The 22,943-nt window shown below is 33.2% G+C and overlaps 2 protein-coding genes across 3 annotated transcripts; both read right to left on the bottom strand.

Moving 5' to 3' along the window:
• Positions 1-3,691: 3,691 nt before the first annotated feature.
• LOC110659707 (uncharacterized) lies at positions 3,692-11,674 on the bottom strand. 2 transcript variants are annotated; one of them, XM_021817736.2, is made up of 7 exons: positions 11,314-11,674; positions 10,065-10,464; positions 7,649-7,805; positions 6,520-6,564; positions 5,287-5,452; positions 4,699-5,069; positions 3,692-4,230 (listed from the first exon to the last, which is right to left on the bottom strand). In XM_021817736.2, exons 1-7 carry the CDS (start codon positions 11,551-11,553, stop codon positions 3,912-3,914), a joined length of 1,698 nt encoding a protein of 565 aa, XP_021673428.2. In that variant the 5' UTR covers positions 11,554-11,674; the 3' UTR covers positions 3,692-3,911. The 2 variants fall into 2 exon arrangements, with proteins under 2 accessions (XP_021673428.2, XP_021673430.2); XM_021817738.2 differs by having other exon boundaries at positions 10,065-10,471; positions 11,314-11,666.
• A 1,874-nt stretch (positions 11,675-13,548) lies between these two features.
• Positions 13,549-22,138, bottom strand: LOC110659702 (protein MEI2-like 1). Its single transcript, XM_058132629.1, is given in 17 exon segments — positions 13,549-14,257; positions 14,839-15,018; positions 15,143-15,211; positions 15,376-15,460; positions 15,982-16,186; positions 16,189-16,238; positions 16,240-16,606; positions 17,055-17,471; positions 17,569-17,651; positions 17,945-18,093; positions 18,183-18,299; positions 18,453-18,611; positions 18,708-19,135; positions 19,527-19,844; positions 20,306-20,351; positions 20,530-20,704; positions 21,559-22,138. Coding segments are annotated over 16 exon segments (2,904 nt in total). The 5' UTR covers positions 20,608-20,704; positions 21,559-22,138; the 3' UTR covers positions 13,549-14,104.
• Between the last annotated feature and the right edge of the window lie 805 nt (positions 22,139-22,943).

Here is a 22,943-nt window from a genome sequence, read left to right as displayed (position 1 = left end):
CAGTCTCCTAACTCTTTCTTGTTGGTTGATGTATCCACAAAATGGCTAAAATCCACAATAGTAATCTGCAAAAAAAAAAAAAGTTGACCCAACTTCCCCTGCCCATCCCCTTTTCTCCCATCCTCCACCATCACCACACCCATAGCTCAAATTCACCCACATTTGTAAAAATACTCAGTGAAGCATATAGTATTAATGGGTTTTCAAAATCTGGATATTGAGTTGAATATTTTAGTCTAGCTGCTCCAGGAAAGAAAGAGAGAGAATTTGCTTCTTTCTAGCTTGGTTTCTTGAGTCCAATAGAAACATGAGGTTATAGAGCATCATAAAGATTCGTTTTTTTTTTTTCCCTTCTCGAGTGTTCTTTGGTTTTAGGGTAATTTGTGTATTGTTGTTTTAGATTACAAAAGCTTGTTAATGGCTGAAAAAGATTAATGGGTAAGAAGAGGCCTTGAAAGACAAAGGAACTATCTATAGCAATAGCAAAAGCTTCTTCCGCAGGAGATGCAACCCTGCAATAACAGCAGCCTCAGACTTCGTGAAAGAGGTAGACCATGAAAACTTGTACGACGAATCCTTGGCTCCGGCACTTCCATTGGTACCCTCCCGTGAAATGATGATGCCTTCTCTGTTAGCTTTTTCTTCCTTTCTTCTCCGGATTTGTGTTTTTTTTTTTTTAAAAAAAAAAAAAAAAAAAGTTCCGCTATATTAGTTACATAACCAGGAAACCGGTTATTATAAGTCATGAGGGGTTTTATGGTAACTAAATTGAAGTTAAAGGAACACACCTCTAAATTAAGGTACGGCATATGTTATTACTCCTCTTCTCTTGTGTATTTATTCTAGTTGCATGGGCAACAGGAGCAGAGGCAGAGGCAGAGGCATGTGCGGGTTCCGAAGAAAGGGAATGAATCTCCTTATTATTCTTCTTCTCAATCTTTTCTTTGGCAATCAGGGGACTTGCAGCCTGCCATTTCCTTTTGGACCCTTCATCTCTTCCCATACTGAAGAAAACAACTAAACATTCTAACCATATTCACATTTCTCCCGAAGATCTCCATCCAATTTGTTTCACTTAGTCATGACATAATCACATAAAACAAATGAATTATATCAATGGTTCACAGTCTAAATTGTGTACCTTGATTACAAAAGTAAACATGTTGAAATTGAGAACATTTGCTTTAGGAATATTTTGCACAGAAAATGCCAACTTCCCTTCTTCAATTTTCCTTGCTTTTTTTTTTTTTCCCTCTTAAGGGAGAGCAATGGTTTTGAACACAAACTATAAATATGTTTTTAATTTCATTAAATTAAGTCAAAGTGTATGGATTCGGGTTGACCCACATGGTGAGCTGGAACAAAATCCTTCGCATACCATGGAAAAAACTGAACATATTCTGAAAACCAGAAACTCTCAAGTGATCTGAACATAGCATTGTTCCAAAATAGTAAAGGGGAGAATGTCATAAAGAACACTCCAGAATTACAAACACCGGTGAGCCCTAACATAAAAGACTCACCTTTAAAACCCATTTCCCCCACCAGATTCAACTAAAGCCAACAATCAATCGAGTTCGAAAAGCAATTCACTTGATGACACAAATAAGAGTATCAAAATTTCGGAAAATATACCACCAACAATGCAGGAAAAGGAAAAGAAGAGGAGAAAGAGAATAGGTCTCTCTAAACAAAGGGCAAAAAGAATTACCTTACAGGTCCAGCTTTCAATTTCGCGACTGGGGACAGTGGACTGTGGAGTAACGGTGGCAAAGCAACTAGGAATGGGGTTATTAAACGACATGACGACATGTCGTTCCTTGAATTATTCTGCTTGCGTTTCATATTTACCGTTAAATCAGTAGACGTGAGCTTGTTTGGTTAAATTTATTTTACAAAATTTGGTAAAATTTAATTAAATTTTATGTTTGATTTGAATAAAAATTTAATTTTACAAAATTAATTAAAATTAAAATTAAAATTAATTCCTATCAAATTTGATAAAATTTAAATTTATATAATAATTTCTTTTAATTAAAATACCCTTATTAAAAAATTTTCACTTAATTATCTATTTTTTTATATTTATTAATTAAAATTTTTATCATACACTATTAATTAATTAAAAAATAAAAAAGAGATTTATTTTACCTTTTTATTATTTTAACTTCTTATTAATTTTTTTTATATTTACTCACTTTTTGCTTTGTAAAAGAAAATAAATAAATACTCACTTATATAATGTGAAAAGTCTCATAAAATAAGTCTTTGAGACATGTAAATTTATTTAATATTTATTAATATATCATTAATTGTAATAAATTTATTAGGTATAAGATTTTTTTTTCAAAAAATAAAAAATTATAATATTTTAATTTTACTCTTGACAGTAAATAAACTTCAATTATGAAATTATATTAAACATGAAATTTAATTAAATTTTATATTTTAAATTGTCTTAATTATAACTAGAATTCAATTTAATTTCACAAAATTTGATAAAATGGAATTCAACCAAATCAAAAGCAAATATGGTTCAATTTAGTAAACATTGATAATGCCTTAGCTTTATATGATGTTTAGTAGCATCAACTAACAATAATTTTTATCTTGCGAATGGACAACGGACCAGAGCGTTGGAGCAACTTTTTGGTAACCATTTACCCTGAATATTTTATTGCAGAGTTTTGCGGAACGACGTAGGAGAAGCCAGCCACTTCCATTTCCTGCTAGTTTGGCATGCAACTCATGGTAAGTTAAGTAATTCTTAGCTTGATTAGCCATCCCAATCTTGCCATGTAACAAGCTCATGAAAGAACATGAAAAACTTTACTACAAAGAGGGTAATCAATTGATTGTTACGAGTTCACAATCAAAAAAGTGGGGCACCAAAATTTATAGCCAAGATAATAACAAGCTCCATTGAATTAATTGGTGTATGGTGTACAATATCAAGCTAATTTTGTTTTTGCAAGTATAATTTACTGTCTCTACACAAAACATAATGCAATATCAATTAAAATGCCACCACGCACAGGAACACATTGACTCAACATCAGATTATATTTCCTCCAAAGGAACAAAAAACAGAACTTTGGATGCTACAATAAACCAAGTTTCAATTGCTGGTTTGTTGTAAGTAACTACCCATAGGGCTGAGCATTCGGTTCAAATCGAATCGAACTGAATCATTAAAATCGAATTAACTGAATTATTACATTTTAGAAATCAAATCAAATCGAAATAAATGAAAAAATGAAATTAACCAGTCTATTTCGGTTCAATTTGGTTTCAACCGATCGGTTTTTGAATTTTGATGAATTTTTTAATTTAGACTTAATTTTCAAGTTATCAGGTTATATTTTGATCTTGATTTAAACCTAATAACTATTAATCAATGAAATTAAATAATTTATATATAAAAAATTACATATAATTCATAAATTCCCTATAAAAATAAATAAATTTAAAAATTAATAAAGCAATTCGATTCGGTTCAGTTTAACTGATTTTTCTCTTCAAAATCAAACCGAAATAACTGAAATTCTTAAAATACAAAACTGAATCGAACAGTATTATTTTAAAAACCGAACTGAATTACTGAATTAAGGTGATTCGATTTGATTTATTCAGTTTAAATCGAATAGTGCTCACCCTAGCTACCTATAAAACGCATATTGAGGACCACAGCTAACAATAATATCCATCTGTTTTGCGACTAGTTCTCCAAAAATTTTTGAATCTTTTTCCTACATCCCAAAGGTAAAATATGCCAAATCATGTTCTCAGATAAGCCATTCTTAAAACACTAGTATAATAGATATTTCATCTCGAATCAAAACAAGGAGAATCAAAGTGCAAAATGAGCAATGGAAGAGATTGCCTTGCATCCCAAAATGCAGACAAAACTACTATTCGATCTTGTGCAAGCCAATGTGCAGATCAGAAGATATAGAAATCAGAAGTGGGTGAGAGTAATGCCAGACTGCTTTAAAGACCCGTTTCTGATGAGCTCTTATAGATTGAGATGGCTTGTGAGAATTATACCTGACATCAAAGATGTGAATCACAGGATCTACTGAACCAGATGTCAGGTACAAACCATCAGGAGACCAAGCCTGATTGATCAAAGCTGACTGAGAGTCGCTGCTTTCTTGCTTAAAACCGAAAGAGTGAAGCTCTGTCTGCCTAAGTCGAATATCAAACAATCTCAGCTGCTTCTCAGGAGTCCTGCAAATGACACATATCGGGTTAGAACTTTCCAATGGCCTACAGATGATAGAAAATTATAACAGAGGAAAGCACTATCTTCGAAGGACAAACGAAAGTCTCTGTAACATCAAATTTTTCTCCCACCTTAACACAATAATCTCCAAGATCATGTAAAACCTACATGCTTTAGTTTACATAGACCCCAAATATAACTGCCATATTTTACTATCTTAAAACTGCATACGTATATAAATTTAAAACTATACCAAAAAAATTATACATGTCTATTAATTATATAAAAAGGGTTCAAGAATTATATAAATTGCATGCAATGCACGTATAGATTTTACTAGTAATCAGGAAACCAGGTGGAAGAATAGTGAGTGTGTAACCTAGTTAATTAAGTAGATTTGTGTAAGAACTAACAAAGCTGAGCATTAATCAGCAAATGAATAAAGATACATGGATCAAACCAAAAAAACTTACCCTGTCTGAACCATGAATAGATTGAAATCGCATGGATTAGGCAGAACACTCATGCATTTATTATCTAGTTGATGCCTGAAGTCTGCTCTCCCTACTTGAACATCAAACCCTATAATTTTCTTGTCTGCACCAACTGATAGAATGATATGCCTTTGTTGCAACCCAGCAACTCCCATGACAGCTGAAGAATGCAGATTCCTGTGCAATTGCTTTGGCTTCCATAAATTCTCAGTCTCTTTCTCATTCCAAAGTATAACAGCATGATCACTACCACCGGTGGCAAAGCAGGCATTTTTCCAGGGCATGAATATTATGCTGTTAATAATACCCTTGAAATGAGGCTTATCCTCTAAGTAAGTCACACGGGCCCTCTGCCAAAGCAAATACATAGAAAGAGTTCATTTTATAAAATGAACCTTAAGTTTTACATGGATGTAGAACGCACAAATACTTTAAAATGCATGTTTCCAGTACATGCCAACTCCACCACAGTTCAAGAAGTGCATCAATTTAAACAGATAATCATACATTGAATTAGGCAACTAGCATATTTATTCAGAAAGTAAATTTTTTAACAAAGATCAATACCCCTTCTGTTTTATTCAAATTTAGAATTGATATCTGAGAATCCCCACCATCAGCATTGTAAGTACAAAATAAGCTGTTTCCCAGTGGGTGCCAAGCCATATCTTCTGGCCACCGCCTATGTTTTGGAGACATACAATCAGTAGAACTGAGAAGGGAGGCACCTGATCTGCAATGAAAGGGAAAAAGAACAAGAACAAGAATGAAAAATGAGAATCTTTACCTCACAGAACTAAAAAAATTAGAGTTCAATGAAGTTCAATGAATGCAGAAAATGATAAATACTGTTAAAAAATGAAAAATAGTATGCAGACACTATTAGCGCAAACAAAGAAAACTAAAATGAAATTGCAAAGCGCTCCTCAGAATTAGGAAAACAAAAAGAAAAAGAGGAAACAAAAGGATGGTGTGTCTGTGCATGTTTGGGTGGTAGGGAAGGAGTGGAGTCACTCATTTGTCCAGGTACATGTGCATCCTTTTTCTCTAAAATTTAACATGTCATTTTTTTGCAATCTCTTACACCAAGAATATAAATATATTCCAAAAGATTCTGCAATTTAGTCACCATGTCATGTGTCACTCAGCTAAAAAGTATGGTTTCCAGCGCTGAAAATTGAAATTGATAAATTTGCTTGGTTTAGTTGGACAGAAATAAACATTGTGCCATGGGTTCCTCTCTAGAAATGATCACACGTGATCAACAAATTGATAAAATAGTACCTTTAAAAAAAAAAAAAAAACAACTGCTCATCAATTCAAGCACCAACTGATCATAAATTGTAGCCAAACAAAAACAACCACAGTGACAGACCTTAATAACACAATGAACTCTAAAGAATCAACTATGCCACAGAAACAGTACTTTTCTCATTTGCATAATGTTCAAAGTCCATCAAGTGCATGTGTCTCGATCAAATGTACAAGATCTTTCAGTAAGCGAAACTGCATCACATGCACATTTTTTCACAACTTTGCACATCTTTCTGTCCACCAGATACATCAGTTAATACAGGAAAATGTACATAAAGTCCATGTTCCTCAGACTCAGACATGAGATAGGAGCACATGCTCACTTGCTAGGCTTTCGTATTTTCCAAAATTTTATAAATTTGCCCCCTAATTTTGAAGTGCCAAAGTGTCATATCCATATCTAAGTATCCTTAACAAGATGTATACTTCAGAGAAAAATGGCGTGCCAGTAACTATGCATAAGATACAGCAAAATTTCAGTCTTACCCCCGAGATTGAACTTGCCATAAGTTGACCACTCCATCCAAAGCACTGTACATATTCCAAAACACTACAAAAGTCAGATCATGTAGATTATATAAGAAAAAGAAATATAAAATTAACACCACAGAAGTTATTTTCACTATACATAATAAACATTATGAGCTGAAACAACATTAGGCAACAAGAAAACATGCAAAATCTGTGCTAAACTTCTTCTCCTTAAACTACAAGCACTTATATATCTTCTTCCTAGTGACTACAGAGCTCCTAAGAGAAACAAATTCCACATTCATGTTTGAGACCAAGTGCAACTGCACTTAATGAATTCTAATGAATCCATCTTTTGAGTAATTCAAGAAAAAGAGAAATTTAACTGTAAATTCCCATTGGTCCATTTATAATTCTAAATGCACCTCTTCATTACTTCATAGGTGGCTTTAAATACTTGTCATCTCAGCAGAATGTGGACAGCTGCTTATGCAATACAAGATCATCACTTTCTCCATTGACTGCAGGTCACCTTCCATGGTGTTGCTGACTTGGTCCATCACTTCCAACCAGCACTATTTCCTAGTGCCCTATAATTCTACAGAATCAGGACTAGAGGAAAATTTCTCTGCAAATTTTCCATTGGAAAGCATTTTGTTTATGACTTTGTGGAACAAAATTACTAAGTTTCTACATATTAAAACAATCCAAATCTAACTTGAGTTTCTATTAAAGTCAATGCAGTTCAATCTTTAAAAAAATTGCAAACAACATTTATTATCAGGCATGACAAAGCAAGCCTTGAATAGTCATGTTACAGATGGTGAAAGGTTTTAAATATGGAAACAAAGTTAAATATTTTCATTTTCTCTTCGGTCACTTGTTTGATAATTATTGAAAAGAGAAAGTTCACAAGTCTTCAATAATTTCACAACAACATAACTTACATTTAATTTAAAATTATCTTTTTCGCTCACTAAGTTGCAGGTTGACTAGTAAATCAATCGGTCATAAAACGTTGATCCTTTACTGGACAAAGAACAAGACTTCTCAACTTTCTTTTGTGCTGATTACCAACATAACTTCCATTTAATTTAAAATTATCTTTTTCTCTCACTAAATTGCAGGTCGAATAGTAAATCACCTGGTCACAAAAAGTTGATCATTTACTGGACAAAGTACAAGACTTCTCAACTTTCTTTTGTGCTGACTAGAGATGTGATTGCTTGTATGGCAGCGGATTGTGCATGGAGAAGAGCTACTGCGTATCAATGGAATCAATTCCTGGTGTTCTTTCTCTTCTGCAAATATAAAGAAAATTCTGATGAATCTTGGAAACAACTTGATGTAGAACAAAGGGAAAGAATCAAAAACAAAGAAAAATAAAGAACTAGGAGAAATTAAGGACCAATCCTTGGAAAAGAGAACTAATTCTCAATAATTTTGTTTAATCTCAACAATAATCCAAATCCAACGCTATTGAATAATAAAAATTAGCTCTATTTATAGAGCTTACAACCCTAATCAAATTAAGAATAGAAATCATAATTTAACTCTAATTAGGAATACTAAATAAGATAAATTAGAAAATAATAGACCTAATAATAATAAAATTTCTAAACAATAAAAACTCTTTAAATTTCCTAATTCTATAATAATTAAAAATCCTAAATAAAATTTTAAACTTCCTATTCTGCATTATTCTCCCCTGGTTGGAAAAAACTCGACCTCAAGTCTTGAAGTGCGGGAGAATCAAAATCTGCATTAGGAGAACAATCAACTCTTCATTCTTGTACGGTAGCGATAAGCTTGAAATCAAGCACTTCATGCTTTCCTTTGCATCTCTTAAAGGACCTGGACAAATAAAATCAAGCTTAAAAACTGTCGAAAGGCTCTTCAAATCATTAGGAATAACTTGATTTTCGTCAATCTCCGTTAAAGTTTCCATAGCTTGAATAGCCTCATCAGTTTCTTGCTCTAGAATAGGGTCTTCAACAGGTGTATGTTCAATACTCAACTCTTCAAATTTTTCAATTTTAGATTCTTCAAATTGTTTCTTTTCAATTTCATCTTCAACCTCAAGTTGCTTTTCACATTCAAGCTTCTCTTATTGTTGCCTTGCTTTTTCAAGACTTTTTGCCTTTATATTTTCAATACTTTTTTATTGTATCCAACTGTTCTCTCAATTGAAACAATTGTGCTTCTTTCCATGCTTCAAAATGTTCAACTTCTTTATCCTTAGCTTGTTGATAAACTTGTTAACCATGATACTCATTCTTACATTCTTCAAGTGCTCTCTCCCTATATTGTAAGATTATTTGTATATCTTGATACTCATCAAATAAACTGTAAGGAGCATAATTAGGACCACCATGTAAATCTATCAAATAAGATATTTCATCAAGTTGTTCATAATAGTTATCGATTTCAGCTTGTATTCTTTGAATTGTATCCCATAATTCATCTGATTGTACCTTAAAATCAGTAATTTCATTATGTAGTCCTTCATTATCGGTCCACCACATGGTATTCAAATTAAAGAAGCATACCTCATCCAAGAAAACTCTAACTTCTCCTTTTAGTTGAGGCACAATCTGCTGTTACAGAGTGATGTCGAAGGCAAAAGAGAGCATCAGAGAATGGAATCCAATGCAACACAACCCAGAGTAAGCTGCGTGAGATTTACTTCAAGCTGTGGCAGGTTCAAGAGTTGAATCTGACCCAACCTGAAAGGAATTGGTGCTAGGGGTAGCAGACGGCACTTCCGATAACAGGGATGGATAGATCAACAGTCGGAGAAAGGCTTGGGAGTCAGATGACCAGAAAATTTGTTTCTGGCTTTTGGATTTTTTTTTTAATAATAAATAGTAAACTAGGCAGTATATATTTTGAAGGTTGAATGAAATTTTTGACAGGAAAAACAAAGGAAATTTTGAAAGGAGTTAAAAAACAGGTTGAAAGATTTTTGAAAGTTTGCAAAAGCTATAGAAATTTGGATTGAATTTAGACTTTGATACCAAAACTGATGTAAAACAAAGGGAAAGAATCAAAAACAAAAAAAAATAAAGAACTAGGAGAAATCAAGGACTAATCCTTGGAAAAAAGAACTAATTCTCAATAATTTTATTTAATCTCAACAATAATCAAAATCCAAAGCTATTGAATAATAAAATTTAGCTCTATTTATAGAGCTTACAATCCTAATCAAATTAAGAATAGAAATCCTAATTTAACTCTAATTAGGAATACTAAATAAGATAAATTAGAAAATAATAGACCTAATAATAATAAAATTTCTAAACAATAAAAACTCTTTAAATTTCTTAATTCTATAATAATTAAAATTCCTAAATAAAATTTTAAACTTCCTGTTCTGCATTACAACTACGATCAAACTTTGCAAGCAACAGTGCATCAAGTGATGCCAAATGCAATTCCATATGCACAATTCCCAAACCAACCCCCCCCCCCCCCCCCCCCCTCCCCCTTAAAAATCAAAACACACATGCAAACACCAACTCAAAGTAAAAAATGGATGATTTGTCCGACACGAGTATTACCAAGCTTCCTTTTTGTTTCTCTATCCTGAACTTCATTAACTTGTGCATCAGGAGAACTTCTGCAAGATTTTTCTGCTTTTAATTTTGATAGAGTATTAGTGTGGGTGGATGCACTTGATTGAGCACCAGAACCAACAGAAAATTTCATACTGGACCCTGCCAATTTTATGTGTTGGGAGATTTTTGGATTTGCAGCAGGAATCAGGAGTTCAGTTCTCAATTGAGGTTGGTTCCTAGAAGCACTTTCAATGGCATGGATTGGACTCGTCGATCTAAACTCCATCTTTGCACTTTTATTCCTATTTCCTATAGAAGCTTTAGATGGTGCTGCAATGCTTTGTCCCCGTAAGCGAGCCAATCTGACTTCTGTTTCACTCAACCTCTTCTCTGCTTGCTGGAGCTGCAAACTTTTCCATAGGAATAATTAGCCAATAATTTCCTATAAAATTATGTAGAATTCACCTTGTTAATTTCATTATGGGTCAAAAACTTGCATAACACAGATTCTCCGAGACACACTATGACAGAAGTGAAGCATATCAATAACATTTGCTAATAGCTTAGGTTTTCAATCTTCCTCAGCCTAGTTTGAGCCTGTTTTTGAGCAAGAAAAATGACAATTCAAGTCAATAATTTTTCATTTAATTTAAAACTATCCTTAATACATGGTTAAAATTATTTTAAAAAAATATAAAAAAAAAAACACAATATTGCGGTTATAAAACATCACTACATAGAAATGTTCATCTCTTAAACAAGTTCTCTCTGTTTCCATTTAAATGTGAAAAAAGGTTTCCCCTGCAATTTAGATACTGAAATCATATACCCTCTGTTTGGAATCTAGAATTTTACAAGAATTCAATTCAATTCTTTTTAACTTAAAAAAAAAATTATCATTTTCAAAGAAATAGAAATCAAGATGTGAGAATTCATTTGAATTCATTTCTTGCAAATAATGATTTATTCCAAATGAAGCCACAAAGAACTACAAAAATCAAAATCTACTCATGAAAGCTGAATTTTACCAATTAAATTTTAAAAGAAAAGAAAACTTAAGGATGCTTTTGCTTCACTTCGATAGAATCAATGACATTTATTAAGATATTAAAATAAAGTTAGTATTTCACTCCATAACATAAAATGTAGCAATCTATACTGTAACAGCACCATTTAAAAAACCCCAAATGTAATTGCAGAATCCGGAAAATGACCATAACAATGGATTAAGAAGGAAACTATTAAAAACCACCTGAGATGTATAATAGTTGACACGTGTCCTGAGATGTTCAACTTCATGCGCACGGTGTTCGATCAACGCAACCAAAGCCTCCTCTTGCTCTTCTCCACTGGCGCCTTCCTGTCCTCCTTCTTCTCCACCGTTCTCTTCTTCGGTCATCGATTTCGGTTTTCCTACAAGTCGGTGGTCGTCGCCGTCGCCGTAGTTTTGTTCTAGTTTTGGCTTTTTGAGAATCGGATGAGGCGCGCTCATAATTCGCTCCCCCTCTCCCTGAGAAACCGTAATTGTTCGTATTTGCGTTTGATATTTCCTTTGTACAGTACAGCAGCTTTGCCCTCGGCGAGCGCGAGAGAGATGCCAGGTTCTCAACTATTATATATTATAGAGCACGTAGCGAGCGAAACCCAATCGTAAGTTTTTTGCCTTTCTTTTTTTTTAATAATAAAAATTTAAATTTAATAAGATTCTTGTTCTTAAAAAATATGACTTTAAATACATTAATTAAAAATTATATTATATTAAATTAGATATATTTTAATATAATTTTTTCAAAATTTTCTTTAACATTTAAAAGATATTTAAAAATAAATAAATTTTAACTTTAATATTAAAAAGGCTCTAAAAATATAACATAAATTTTTATATTTTTTAAAATATTAAAATTGTAATATTCTAAAAATAACTACAAAAAAATATTTAAAAATTAAAAAAACTATACATCACTAAACTGTAAAACAATTGCCAAAATTTTTCCTATTATAATCCTATTAATAGATGGCCAATTCAATTAAAAAGTTTGCTTCAGCAAAGGATGAGACAGATTATTCATTTGATTCTGAACAGAAATCCTAATTTTGAATGAAATTTAACATATATAATAAACCTACTCATGACGATCTAAATTAAATTACTATTATTTTTAAAACTTTTATTTTGTTCCATTTTATTTATTTTTTTAGAAAATTAGGTAAGTATTAATTATTTTTTTTCAACTTTGTATTGTTTATTGTTATCTCAATGTATTTATCTCTTTTTTTATCATATTTTTTATTTTAATTAAATATAAAAATATTTTAATTAATTATTATTATTTTAATAAAAATGATATTATTTAATTATTTTTTAATCCTTCAAAAAAATTCTTTAAAAATTTTGAAATGAAACGGATAAAATATTAAATTAAATATATTTTCAAGAAAAAAAATATTTATTAAATATATTCAATTATGTGGTAAATAGATTTTAAAGTTATTTGCGTTCTTGATTTTGCACAGGTACTAATATGGACAAAGAAAACTATTATTATTATTATTATTATTATTATTATTATTATTATTATTATTATTATTATTATTATTATTATTATTATTATCAATCAAAATTTTAATTTAATAAATATATAACTAAAAATTAAAATGTATGGAAAGACATATATTCCAATCATACAAGTAATAATATTTTCATTATTGTTAAACTCTTAAGAAAAATATTTGAGTTAAAAAAATAATTTAAAATTATATTTATAAAAATATATATACACAAATATATGTGATATCAATTAAAAATTAATAAAAAACTATAATCCTAATTCTAATTTTATAAGTAAAAAAAAAAAACAAAATTCATGCATAATTTATTAATAGTTATTGTATATAATTTTATATGCGTAATAAATATTTTATGCATATACTTGAAAAGCTAGTCATTTTAAATACACTTATCTAAACAAAGCAAAAGGAATTCCATTATAAATACTTGTTGTTTCCAATATGACTCAAAATTGTTGAAAAATTTTATTCCTCTCAACTGGCTTACTATTCCCCAATCTATATTGAAGGGTATTTGTATTGAGGATCATTTTCTTAGTTAATATAGCAATATTTTTATTGATTAAAAAAAATACGTAAAAATATACAAATTCAAATTATGACATAAGATCATAATTAGCTTTTCACAATTAGTTTGAGTAAATTGATATATCAAGCCAAAGAGTAGTATTTTCATCAACCTATTGAAGTTGGTACTTCCCATGAAATTATCCCATAATCATACTTAATTTAGTTTTTATGGACATTCACTAATCACCATGCGCGCTGAAAGCATGCAAAACGGTGAACAACACTATCGTTCCTGTGTTCCAAGCTTTATACACATTCCTGTACTAGAGTCATGCCCGACCAACTGCCTTACCTGCGTATAAATCCATTCCAATGCAGACGTCAACCGCATCGAGAACAAGTTGGCTAATTGGACAACTTAAAAAAGCTTCATAAAGTATTAAATAGTATTAGTTATAGCAGAGAAGAGCACTTCAACAATTTCTACAACCAAGATAGGTTAAAGTGTTGCGACTCCCGTTAAACAAAAACTGAACCAACGATAAGCGGTACCACCCCCTGGGAAAATTGAAATAACAGAGATATAGAGATACAAAACTGCAAACGATAATAAAGAAGTTCCCTCCTAAGCCTGTGCACAAGTGGGGAAACTTCTGTACATCGTAATATTGTTTAGTCATGACTAACCAAAATTTTAAGCCTTTATTAAGCCATTCTCTGTACTCATATTTGGCCTAGATAAGAAACTGATTTTTTTTTTTTTTTTTTATGAGAACGGAAAAATTTTGATGTTGCTCATTTGGCTCTGAATGTGCACTTTGGCATCCAGAACTTTGCAGAAGAGCTTCTCTATAGACAAAAAGAGAGTTGTCAGGCCGCCCCTAATTTACAGAATTGGGGTGGATTCGGTTCTCTGTACTCTTATACAGGATTTTAGAGTTAGTGCCTTGTAGGAAGTATACTGCTCATTCAGAACCTGATGATGAGTCTGTTCCATTGGAAGAATCCTCTCCATTTGCTGAAGTAGAAGGGTTCCCCTGATGGTGGTTGTCCTCACCGCTGCTGGTTCGAGGTTTGCCCAATCTTGACCGAATATTGGTACCCATGGGGAAGGGCTCCTACATGAGGAAAAAAAATTTGTTTTACAACAGTAAGACCAGCTGCTGGATGGTACAAAAACTCAAAAAGTCTCACAAATTGCATGCTCTATAAAAACTCATGCAATAAAGTAATAAACCATAGGCAGCCCAGACCATCACCCATGACTTATAATCCATCTAATGGAATATACAAATTGGGCTAGTCCTAAAATCTAACAACCAAAGTTTCTAATAACTTATACAATGAACATATTTAGTCTTTCTCATCTGATGTTTACCCTAATAACAATATAGGGACTATCAAAAGAAGCCTCTGGTGAAGAATCTATTTTGACAAGTTCAGCAGATAAGAATGAACTTTGACAGTAAATATGAGACATTGTTTCATTTCACCATCTCTGTTAGTTACAATCAAATCCAACTTATGGTTAAGATGGACCAAGAAAATATAAGAATTTAGTTAATAGTGTAGTAAAGCTTAGAGATGAGAAAAATATCCACTGAAGTCTAAAGGACCTCCTTTAACCAAGACTGTATAACAACAGTCACTAGACATTATCAGGTGCAACATTGTCTAATGGCAAGCCTCAATAACATACCGGATCACCAGCATTCGGACCATCAGTATGGAAGAGTATAGGGCGACAGCGTTTATCCTCATTCATCAAACTTGAGTTCTGGAAATGGGCAATAAGAGCCGCTTTTCCCTGAATTCGAGCATATGCAAGAGATGCCACTTTTTCACTGTTGAACTTCTCCCATTTTTTGCCATTGAATGCCTGCAAATAGAAATGTTTGCCTATACTGTTAGCTTTTAAACTTAATGGGTTGAGGGGCAGAGGAGTATTTCCTTTCACAGAAGAATGACAAAGTAGTGCTACTTCACTAAAGGCAACATAAGACCTTGTGGAATGGAATAATCTGTTGAGGATCGATCATGTTAATGAATGCATAGCCCACATTGCATTTGTTCTGTCAAATCACAATCATAAATTTGAATTAGTGCTACAAGTAAGAAAACTAGAAATATTGCATCATATGCATATGCGTGTTTGTGTGTGTGTGTGTGTGTGTGTGTGTGTGGACAAGCTCAGAATATAAGGCCTTTCCAGTATTAAAAAAAAAAAATTACTTGCCTTGAAATCAATTGGTAAGTAAATAAAGTCATAAGTACCACGACAGTGCTCATCAATTGCAGCCAATAACATCTTAGAAGTATATCTGGGGGCAAAATAGACAAGATGAAACCACAAAGTGCGAAGAGAAAAAGAAAGTGCATATTACATGATCTAGCACTTCTAAGCTCCTTTGGCAAAAAAAATATAAAGACCGCTGCGACCAAATTATGGCATAAGATATAAATTTTGACCACTATTGTATTTAATAAATTGTACTGAACATGATTAAAGTGGATACCAATTCATAGTAAAACATTAAAAGTATAAAACATAAACTGGATGACTAAGACCAAAATACCATCCTATTCTCAATTAGTTCATTAACAATCTTCTTCTTCTTATTTTCTCTCTCATTGATCACAAGTACCCCATAAAACTGGTAAATTCCTAGCAGAAAGACAACTAAGCCAACAACTCCCAAGTCCAAATAAGATAAATCCACAAAGCATCAAGCCATTTGCAACAAATTAGTTCACAAAAGATACAAAAATACTAAATAATACTTTGGTAAGACTTTTTATGATGTGTCAAAATTTGAAAATATGGAGGAGTTTTTTTCCTTACTTGTTTGGAATGTTCTTTATCATCAATGTGGTTCGACTATCTTCGCCACACAATATGCGGTCAATATCAAGTTCATATTGTTTCTTATCTGAATTATTAGAATTTGATTCAACTCCAGAATGTGAGAGAATTCTCACACGTACATTAGGAGAATCAAAAAGTGCTGGCATTGAGATAATTGGGTTTCTCCCAGGGAAAATGTGGATAGTCCAGCATTTTTAGTCATATCCATACAATTTCCGCAAACATAAGAAAATGTTGCGGGAAGCAGTTTCCATAGGATTTGTAGGAGAGCTACCAGGAAATCCCACTCTCCTGCAGTAACTCAAATGGAAGCTGGAAGCTTTCGGATACTCCCCAGAATAAGCATGTCGCCTATCCCACAAGGAAGGATTAACAGCCGGTGCAGATCCAATGTGATGATGTGCAGGTAATGTGTTGAGCATAACTGGAGCTGCTCGAGGAAGTCCAGGCATATGTGGAAGGTGATGAACACCATTGGTAAATGATGGTGAATTTGGCCAAATCATACGGTTTGCATGATGTTGCCGACCTGAGTTTGAATTGTTCCATATGTAATGATGCCCAGGAAGAGAGCCAGTTCCATTTCCAGAAGATCCAAAAACTAGAGAGAATTTTATGCAAGAAGGGAATTACCAAAATGATCAATAAATTTGAAAATGATGCCATCAACTGAAACTCCAATAACAAATACTAACTGAACTACATTTACAAAGAAAACAATATAATGGGTTAAGTTTAAACATTGTATACCACAACTGAGTGAATGATATCCAAGGGAACTTAAAAATTCTCAAACATTTACAAAGAAAGCATGAGTGCTAGAGGAAATTAACTGGACCATCACTAGATGCTGCTACTTAGTGCAAGAATTAAGAAAGGAGAGAAATTAGGCTTTGTGCTTAGGATTCCTCTCCTTGATCTTCAAAATTAAGAACTTAAATTCTATCCACCTAATATTGTTTAGTTAGTTACCTTGATCCCTCTACTTAAGAAATGCAAGAAAAGTAGTATGAAATGGAACATATCACACAATAATAATATGAACTTACCCCCTCCATTAAGTTCCATCAGGTGCCCATTTGAACCTACTCCTTGAATGTGCCTGCTGTTGATTCCTTCAGTCACTTTGGAACCAACACTGCGAGCCATGCCTCCGATAGTCGTTGAGGAGTTATATGGAATGCCATTGGCTAAACTATCGTGATATTCTGGCAAGGAATGAGGGTGGAAACTTGGAATGCATTGGTTACCAAACATTAATTCATCCATGGAGTGATTAGATTCATTAAGGCAAATTTGTTTACCAACAGATGCCACTGTCAGTGGAGAGGGCAAGTTATTTGGAACACTAGAACTCCGATGAGATTCAATAAATGAAGCCACAGGCGACTGGACAGCAGAAGGTAAAACTTGGGCTGATCCATTGTTCATGCAGCTAGATGTAATTACTCCAGGAGAAAATGCTGCTGTGAAAGACATAGCATAAGGACAAGAAAATATATGTTTTAAGGGGGAAAAACTTAAGCTTATTTAACATGAAAAAATTTTAACAGTATGAACTACCTAGTCGTCCAGCTGATAAATCATCAAAAGGGCTCAGACAAAGATTGAGTTCATCTTGCTCCTGCTCAGGCTTTGACACCAAACTGTAAAAGAAAATTTTAATTAAAGAGAAGTAAACAGAAAGGTTAAACAAGGAGAGATTGGGTCAGAGAGAGAGAGAGAGAGAAAGAGACTGGGTGGGGGGTGGAGAACCATCTTAATGAGCTAGCAGCTTATTAAAGTAGCGCAGAAACAAGTAGCCACCTTGTTCACCGATAAAAATTACAACATAAGAAAGGCAGAAACAATAAAAAGAAAAACAATGTGTGAAAGTAGCTCCATCAGAAGCAATCTTAACTGGGTAATTTGAATGATATCAAGTTTAAAATTACAATACCGCCTTGCACCCGCAGGACGGCTCCGCTCAAGCTTGATCTGCTTCCCAGCAATGTCACTCCTATTTAATGCAGACAAAGCTGCTTCTGCAGCTCTAATATCATAGTACTCTATGAATTTGTGGTAGCGGTTGTGTGGGGTTTCACGGATCTGCAAACCAAAAATAATAACTGCATAAATTGGATATGCCTTTCATCCATAGTAAATTTGATGCAAAATGCTATTCTGTCTCAAATTACTTCTTTAATTTCTCCATAAACTCCAAATATTTTGTGTAGCTCCTCAGTTGAAACAGAAGAATCAAGATTGAAAATCACAAGAGTGCCCTGGTTAATATCTTTCTCAGATGGATTGTCCTGATATCCAGAAATACCAAAAAAACACCAAGTGTCAATAGAAACATGCGAAAGCAGGACTCCAATTAAACAAACAAAAGCAACCACAGAAATGACAAGGAAAACAAAAATAACGATGTTCATAAGAGAAGAATAACTACAAAAGCCATGCACCTTTGGAATTGAATAATGTATGTCAAGTTTCCTACGCCTCAGTGGCTTATTCTGAAGAGATCTCATCGCATTTCGAGCTGTCCTAATGTCATAGTAAGAGATCATAACAAAACCACGATGTTTGCAGGCTGTATAAAGTGTTCGAATATCTCCATATTGCTGAAAGAACAAAATGCAAATATCAAATTAACATGCAAGAAAAAATGGATTGACTGGTTCACATGAAAGACAAACAAAGTATTGAATAACATGCACCTCAAAAAGAGCCTTTAGCTCAGTATCGTCAACATTGCTATTGATGTTTCTGACAAATAGTGTTCTAGAAGGGTGTTCACCATAAGGATGTTCACCAAAAATTGAACCATTAGAACCCCCTTGACCATTGGTAACTCCCTCAACAAAATCAGAATTTCTTTGACCAACACTCACATCCCCTTCCAATTCCATGCCTCCGCCAGTGATAAACAGGTCAAAGTCTTCCAAATCATCCCCACTACTGACATGAGCATTTTGTCCCAACTCATCAGTCACTCCAGAAAACAGATCATCTTCAGCAGGAAGGAGATTTCCAATAGTCTGAGCCTCAAGTTCTTCAAGAGATTCAAAAGGCTCATCATCCTCACGGGGTGAAGCAACAGTTTTGGCAGGTTGATTTGATTGAACATCATTCTCTAATAAACTCACTGCAGATAAGAATAGAATAGTTATCAAACACTTGGCAATAAGCAACCGTAGATATATAATTGGAGAGAAAAGATGAGGGTGTGCGCGGGGTTGAGATAAATAACAGAAAATGAACATGAAAAATGTACAAACCAAAAAAGTTTGAGAAAAACTTTTTGGACCTTGTTGTTTATTGACATGAAATTTGTCATGATAAGTGGAAGTTTCACTTGTTTTATATGTGAGAGAGAGAGAGAGAGAGAGAGAGAGAGAGAGAGAGAGAGTGTTTAGCATAATGGCAAATCAGCAAAGCCATAACTAAAACCATTTCATTACAATACATGATAAGGAAGGGGATCAACACACAAATAGCAAATACACATGTCAGCGTTATGAGAAGGAACACTTAACACTTCGCACTAAATACATCAGAAAATGAGCTTGAGAACAGGCTGCTTTCCCACTGAGTCACACTAATACCAGCCCTATTTCCAACCAAACCATAAGATGCAGGCTGCAGAGACAAACTTGACAGTGATTTTGTATGATGGTCCATAGAATTCCATGAAGCCTTCAACATACTAGCACTTCCTTCACCAATGGATAGCTTGTCATTTTGATCCATGGCTAGCCTCAACTCCGGCAGTGCTCCGCCTGGTGAAAGTTTTTCTAAAGGTGATGAAGCAACCAACTCGCTGCTAGGAATTTGTACCATTCCACCTGCCCCTACTGAAGGACAACATTTACACAATGATCAGAATTGCAGAAACTTTATAGGAATATCCTTTCAATAATTATGCATAGTCTACAAATATCGCATGTCCTTCAGAACACAGAAACGGGGGCATGAAAACAACCTGAAAGATTCATCTAAAAGCTATGAACCTTAATGGCAATGAACCATGAGCTTTAATTAGTCATAGAAGAGCCACCAATGTTTGTGGAATAACTACTTCGGAATTAAATGATTTACACAATCACCGTGCATAATCATGATAAAATAACAAAGTCCATCTATTTAGGACATTAACAGTTTCTAGTGACTTGACTTTCACATCTAAAAGGTCCAACCTTAGCCAAAAACCCAGAGCACATGATCAAGAAGCAACTCTGTTGGGGAATGTATTTACAGACAAGACCAATTGGCAGCTTGAATTAGTTCAGAAACATAATAACTGAATGGCACTCACTTTGGTGATCAGGCATTGAATGCGGCTTCCAAAACCCAATTTGTTTCTGCCCAATAAAAGTTGCTAAAAAATTACTTAAACCACAAATAAAGATGAGACAAACTTGTTTCAAGTGCAATTACAAGGAGAATAATCTATCAAACATGTAGAAAAATAAAGAGCACGGATAAAAAATAAGAGCCAGAACGAAGTCAAAAACTACAAATTTGGGTGAGTTAACATACCTCAGCAGGTAGCCGGATGTCCTCAAAGAAATGGGACGACGCAGTTCCACCCCTCTGATCCATAATTTCAAACGGCATCGCGCGGCTTTATACCCCCAAAATTTTCAAAAACTTTTAACAGAAACCTGGTTATTATCCAAATTGTTGGCTCCGTCCGGTGTTCATTGCCCTTCTTCTGCAGACGACTCAAAGGTCAATATCTTCAAATTGGATAAATCAAGGAGATGAACAGGGACCTCGATTAGGAAATAGTAAAAACTGGAACAGTGGATTAAAAAAAAAGGTGCTTTCATCAATCCAACACAACATAATCTTGTGAAAAATAACTCTTTTTAATTATAAATAAGAAGAAGAAGTCATTTAATTGAAGAAAGCATAAACCCAAATTTGTGATTCTTCGTTGCAACAAAGGTAGGAACTTTATAGTTAAATTTACAAACTAAAAGGAGCTACATGCCAAACAAAACGAGTTTCTTAACAACTTAAAAAGACCACAGATCAGGATAGTATCGTGAAAGCGAGAGCCACTAGCTTACCTACCAACGACCAAACACAAATGCCCTGTTTGGTTACTGAGAAAAAAAGGAAAATGAAATAAAATAGAAGTACAAATTCCCAAATTACTTATTATTTGCGGCAACCAGGAAAAAAAACCACCGGACACCTTGAAGGCTCAGTTGAAGTAACTTTTCCATTTCCAGAAAATTAAGATAAAAAGGAAAGCAAAGGTGTTTTAAAGAAAAAAATCAAGGGAAAAAATTTCTTTAAAAAAAAAAAGGAAGCTTCAGTTTAGCATTTTCAGAACATAATTCAGTAACCTCAGATACTAGAACTAAATTCATCTGATTCCCAATCCAATCGCAGATAATCTACTAAAGAAAAGATTATGCAGAGTTGATCTCAAAATTAAGCTGAAATTTCTCGACTTATCACAAAGTAATCATTAGCCCAAAAAACAAAAAAAAAATAAAATAAAATATTGATTTTTACACCAGAATTTTGACCGAGTATTACAGAAGAAAACCGCACCTCTGGAAAAAATGTACATCAACAACATCACCAATTGCCTCACTCTCTCCCTCCAAAATTGAGCCAAATTACGTGATTCAGAAAGTCAAGGAAGAGAAATTACGTAAAAAAGACAATCAAGTAGAAGATCAAGCAGAGGAAGAGAAAGATGAAAGGAAAACTATGGCACAAAGAAAGGAGAAGAAGAGAGAGCAAGGGATCTTCGCATATGTGCCCCAAGAGAACCTCTTTCCCCCTGCATTGCAAGCTATATTGCTCACCACACGAGAGAGAATATTTCCTTTTTGTTTTCTTCTATTTAATCGTAATAATTATTTAAAAAAACAAAAAAGAAAGAAAGAGAAATCAGAATTCACTTTTGGAAGCCAACGATTCAGAGCTCAAATCGGCAACTAAGAAGATTACGGCAATGGTAGTGCGAATTTCCGGCAAGAGTTGCCTCGCCGGCAACTCGCTGCGTTATAGAAAGCCTTTTTTTTTTTTCCCTTCTCGTTGGTGTGAATTACAAAGAGAGAGAGAGAGATGTGATGTTAATGTTAGTTGGCTTTGAAAACAAGACAAGACAGAAAAGAAATAGGCGAGGTTGGGATGGATTTGGTACTGTGGGTTATATTGTGGATAAACGGTAGTGAATATCAGACCCGGTCCCTCGAAACTCGACGGCTTTTGATTCGGAGGATAAAAACGAAGATTCTGCTCCGTTTATAATCACGCCGTTAAATATTAAACTACCTGTTTGGCTCACCAGCTAATTTGGCTTGCTGGCTTCATCTAGCTAATTGTTTTTGGCTTTTAAATCACAGAAATTTTCTTTTATACAGCTGGCTCCAAAAATAATTAAACAGTAATTTTTTTAGAATTATTATTTAATTATTAAATATTATTATTTATTTTATACAAAAATAAATTAATTATCCTATATAATTTATATTTATCAAATAAATAGTCTATCTATTTAATTTTCTTTACAAATCAAATAAAATATATAATTTTTTTATTTCTTAAATACCCAGCCTAAATTATTCTCTAAAGGAATATATATATATATATATATATTATGTACTCACATTACTCCTTTGCCCACATATAATTTTAATGGAAAACTAAAATTATAAAATCACACATCAATCAATCTTCTTGTGCTGCACCAATATTCTTTTATTCATTAATATCCAAGTTTTACAGATTTTAATCGATTTTTATTATTTCTTACTTTTAGAAGTAATTCGAATCCGTTATACGTTTGGTTCTTGAATTTTTTAGATGAATCAATTGGATCAATCCAAATTTCAAAATTATAAGGTAGAGAAAGATGAAAACAAATGAGAGATAAATTTATAAACTTAATTTAATTGGAAGGATAATATCATATATTTTAATAAAAA

The sequence above is a fragment of the Hevea brasiliensis genome, chromosome 13 (genome assembly GCF_030052815.1).
Source record: "Hevea brasiliensis isolate MT/VB/25A 57/8 chromosome 13, ASM3005281v1, whole genome shotgun sequence".
In the NCBI taxonomy this organism is placed as follows: Eukaryota; Viridiplantae; Streptophyta; class Magnoliopsida; order Malpighiales; family Euphorbiaceae; genus Hevea; species Hevea brasiliensis.
Note: the sequence above shows the minus strand (reverse complement) of the source record. Positions and strands in the feature narration are given on the sequence as shown.

What these genes read in the sequence shown, in the direction of transcription:
- LOC110659707 (XM_021817736.2), bottom strand. Translation starts at nt 11,553, where the DNA reads ATGAGCGCGCCTCATCCGATTCTCAAAAAGCCAAAACTAGAACAAAAC. An exon ending in TCAACTATTATACATCTCAG is followed by an intron (nt 10,465 to 11,313) that starts GTGGTTTTTAAT and finishes AAAAGTTTGCAG; the next exon opens with CTCCAGCAAGCAGAGAAGAG. An exon ending in CTATTCATGGTTCAGACAGG is followed by an intron (nt 4,231 to 4,698) that starts GTAAGTTTTTTT and finishes TGTCATTTGCAG; the next exon opens with GACTCCTGAGAAGCAGCTGA.